The sequence below is a fragment of the Ursus americanus genome, chromosome 26 (genome assembly GCF_024610735.1).
Source record: "Ursus americanus isolate L20-20 chromosome 26, mUrsAme1.1.p, whole genome shotgun sequence".
NCBI lineage: Eukaryota > Metazoa > Chordata > Mammalia > Carnivora > Ursidae > Ursus > Ursus americanus.
This window is the reverse complement of record NC_142152.1, coordinates 37,159,917-37,164,229: the sequence shown is the minus strand read 5'-3', so window position 1 is coordinate 37,164,229 and position 4,313 is coordinate 37,159,917. Positions and strand designations below refer to the sequence as shown.

Sequence of the window (4,313 nt, the reverse complement as noted above, 5' to 3'; positions counted from 1 at the left end):
CAGCGTCGACTGTGAGTTCCCAGCAGACGCCTGATGTCCCGGCCTGGGGTGTGACTTGACCAGCCACACGCAGTGGCTGACTCGGACAGGGCAGTGGGGTGTGGGCATCCCAGGGAGTGGAGGACGCCGGCACCTCCTGACAGAGGAAAGGCCAAAGACCACAGCCAGCGGTGCCTCCCCAGCAGTGGGGAGTGGGACCTGGGTGGCTGGGGGCTTGCAGAAAGCCACGAGTCTATGGGGCGGGGGCTGCTCTCCTAGACGCGGCCAGGGTCCCAGGGCACAAGACCACCTGCGATCAGACCCGGCCTCGCGCCCAGCCCTCCTCCCGCCCTGCCGCTGGGGGGCGCCCGCGCGTCCCGCTATAAAGAGTCAGGTTCCTACGTCCGGCGCACCAGCGAGTGGGTTCCAGAGGCTCCCGCTCCGGCTCCGGCTCCGGCTCCGGAGTCGCCCGGGGCGCCATGGGCGAGCTCCCGTTCTTCAGGGCGCACACAGCCTTGCACCCGGACCACCTGTGGATCTGGGAGAGGTCCGTGTACGTGGACGAGAACCAGCGCACCTGGCTGCCCATAACCATCGAGGTACAGCGGCCCTGGGGCGGGCCGGGCGGGCGGCGTGGGCGTTCGCGGCCGCCACGCAGGGGGACCTGCCCCGGGCTTCGGGGGTGTGGGGCCTCCCCTGGGCGTCTGGGGAGCACACTTCACCAGAAACGCAGTGGTGTAAGAGCTGGAGTAGGAAGCAAAATAAAAGTATGTCCTAGTAGGACGTTTATGTCAGAGAACAGCAAACAGCAAAAAGTCACCGGTAGTGACTGTGTCCCTGTTTTACAGATGAGAAAACTGAGTCACAACCTATAAACCTGTCCGAAGTAGTACTGCTAGTAGGTGATAGGCTTGAAATTTCAGGCCCATAACCACCATCTTTATTGGTATTTCTTTTTTAAGTACACATATATGTTCTTTTAAAAATCGAGTTTAATATTTACTTTTTTTTAAGTCAGGTGTTGGAAAAGAATGTATGTGAATATCTTTTTTAAAATCTCTGGTTAGGGAGTATCTTGTCAAACATGCCACCAAAACCACAAAGCCGTGTATTTACCGTAATCATTATAAAATTATGCACGAATATAACCCCCTAGCCGACTGGGGGGCACGGTTTGCCCCCATGTAATTGGAAGGACCGATATCCCTAATATGTAAAGACTGATTTAAATCAATAAGAAAAAAGATGAACAAGCAGTCCAAAGTGGTTGAAGGATGTAGAAAAGCATATAGGAACACAGCAAGAATGGTGATTTCCACTTAGATCTTGCAGGATGATCTGAATTATTTCTTAACAATTCTAGTTTATTTTATAGATAGAAAATTTAAAAAACGATCTCTACTTTGGAAAAGTAGTTATTGAACCAACATGAGGGCCTAATTTATATGCCAGGCACGATTTGGGGCTGTGAGGGTTTGCAGTGAATGTGATAAAATCCAGCCACTCGTAAAGCTGGCACTGCAGGGGGTGCAGGACAACAAAATGATGAGGCCCCTGGTAAGTTGTGCAGGATGAGAGGCAGTCACGAGTGGGGAGGGGTCTACAGGCAAGACCCCTCGAGTATTCATTTGCACTTGCCTGTCGTGCTTTTGTCCATTTTATTTGAAACCTTGTGAATCTCCCTTTTAGACACGCGTGCTTCATGTGTATTTCAGAGTTGGATTTTGCTGAAATGTGTCCCTATAGACATATATTTGTGCAGAGACCTGTCTAAAAGAAGGGTATGAGCCTTGTGTAGATCGAGGGGAGGAAGTTCCAGGCAGAGGACCACGGATGCAAGAGATTGCTGGGAACGTGGCATGTCCCCGAAATAGCGAGGAGGCCTTTGTGGCTGGCACAGGATGGAGGGTGAAGGACAGATGGCAAATGAGGGAGGCAGGGGACAGTGGGAAGATTTCAGTTCCTTCTGCCTGCCATGAGAAGCCACCGGAGGGTGTCAGGCAGGGGAGTGACACGATTTTTGGACGCACACCCTCGCTGCTGTGCCGAGAGCTGATTGGGGGGCACGTGCCCAGCAAGGCAGCAAGTTAGCTCTTTGAAGGAGAGGGGCGGTGGTGGAGCTGGGGAACGTGGTCTCTCAGCTGACTGTGGGGGCGGGGGATATGTGTTTCAGTGGGGCTCTGTGGGGGCACCTGGCTGGCTCCGCGTGCGACTCTTGATCTTGGGGTTGTGGGTTCAAGCCCCACATTGGGTATAGAGATTACTTAAAAAAAAAAGTTAAAATAAAAGGGGCTGTAGGACAAAATAAAGAAAGAAAACCTCACAGCAGCTAAGGAATCAAGGACAGGCTTTAGGACTGTCAGGAAGCAACGGGCCCGGTGTGGCCCCATCTGGGTGTCCAGACACCTGCGGGTGCCAGTCATCCTGGCCTCGCCAGCGTCCCTGAGAGGGGCGTGCATGGCTTAAGCGGGGATGATGCTGGGGACGGCGATCACCAGCATTTCAGATGCCGGCTGGGCCTTGAGGGGGCGGGAAGGACTCTGGGGATTTGTGCGCTGGGGACCCTGGGCCCTGAAGGCGTGCCCTGGTCTTCCCTTCCCTTCAGACGGAGAGTAGCCTCCAGGTGCTCATGCGTCAGGAGGATGTGTCCCTGGGGGAGGCCGTGTGCCCCAGCCTGCTAGCCCCGTGCCCATTGCCTTCCATGTGGCAGCTCTACCCTGGAAGAAGATACCGAGGCTCAGACTCGAGTTTCTGGCGCATAGTGTACCACATCGAGGCAAGTGTGTCCTTCTCCCAGGGGCCGTCAGGTCATCTTGGGTGGCCCTGCCCCTCCGCCCCCACGTCTGGCCTCGGAGCTGTATCCGTTCCCCCATCTCTGCCCCAAAAGCTAAACAAGGGAAGGAGTTCACACCGCAGGTTCTTAAAGGGCTGGGTGAGAGAGAGAGGGTTAGAAGTGACAGCCTGGGCCACGCTCTCAGGTGTAACGGAAGCTTCCTGGGCCACAGGGGGGCCTCTCCGCTGGGCAGTCAGGGGGTGAAGGCTGGCGGGAGGAGGGGCTCCTGGAATCCCCCGCCCCCGGGCAGCTTCCTGCCTGTTGCTCCAAGCTCCTGGAAGGCCCCGAGCCAGGGACAGAAGGACGGAAAGAGACCCCCCCCCCAACCCCGCCTCGGGCCCCGGCCTCTTACCCCCTTCTCTCATGCAGTTCAGCGGCAAGGAGGACATGCTCCTCGAGCAGCTGCCAGACCTGGAGGACGAGTGACCAGGTGAGTAGCTTCGGGGCCCAGCACCCGTTAGTCCAGAGTGACCAGGTCAGAAAGAGGGAACACCCTTCCCCCGTGAGGGCCGTGCTGACTCGCACCCCGACTGCACTGCCTTCTGAGGGTCTCAGGCTCTGGGGGTCCAGGCTCTCCCCTTTAGCACCTTGGGGGCTAATAATTTTGAGGGGAGCCCCCTTCCTGGTAGGGGCGCATATCTGTACAGTGCCTCACAGGTTTGTGGGCGCTGAGCTAGGAATTACGTCATTTCGTAGATCACAGAAAGGAGTTTTGAGGAAGCACAGTGACGTGCAGGTCACAGAGCCGGGTTCCAAACCCCGGTGTTCCGACCCCCGGCTGCTCACTCTATTCGTAATCTGTCCCGGCTCAGACACAAGGCTTCAGCTCGGCCCCCCCCAGCCCCCAGAAGTGACCACCATGCTCCCCGTGCAGACTCGCCCCAGCAGCTCTGCTCCTGCCCACCCTCCACCCTGCCCCACGCCTCTGCCATGTCCTTCCCTTGGCCTTTGACTGTCTTCTCTTGTCCTTCTCTTGGCCTCGGGGCCCAGGTCCCCCAGCTCCCGTCTCCTCCTGCCGCCGGAGTCCAAGCGCTGCTGGCCTGCGTGGGAATGTTCACGCTTGCGTTCACCTTCGTTTCCTGGCCCTGCATGTTCCGCTCCGCCACCCCCAGGCTGGGAGGGAACGAGGGGCAGAGGATGAGCCCTCCCCGGGGCTTCGGGGCTTGCCTGCAGCCCCCTCGGCCTCCCCCGACAGATTGGCACTGCAGAGGAGGCAGGGTGGTACGGCTTCCTCCAGCTGCCCCAGCTGTAGCCGCCGCTCTCTTGTCTCCGGCCCCGATGGTGTTCGGCCTCTCTCTCCATTCTGCCCCTCGTGCGCCGTATCCCGTGGCTGCTTCTCGTGCTGTCCCCTCAGCTCCGAGTGCCTCTGGCTGCAAGGGCATGGGGCGCACTCACTTGAGCCGGGGCCAGGCCTTAGAGCCTCTGGACCAGCTGTCGCACGTGGTGCATGCCTGCGCTTGACCGTGCCTATAAAAGCCCCCCCCCCCCCAGGCAGGCTCTG

General features: G+C 58.1%; 1 protein-coding gene across 1 annotated transcript; it reads left to right on the top strand.

Annotated features, from left to right (window-relative positions):
* Window positions 1-458: 458 nt before the first annotated feature.
* On the top strand, window positions 459-3,238 carry TCL1A (TCL1 family AKT coactivator A). The gene is made up of 3 exons (XM_045815816.1): window positions 459-578; window positions 2,585-2,755; window positions 3,182-3,238. The coding sequence occupies exons 1-3, from the start codon at window positions 459-461 to the stop codon at window positions 3,236-3,238; spliced, it is 348 nt and encodes a 115-aa protein (XP_045671772.1).
* The last annotated feature ends 1,075 nt before the right edge of the window (window positions 3,239-4,313 follow it).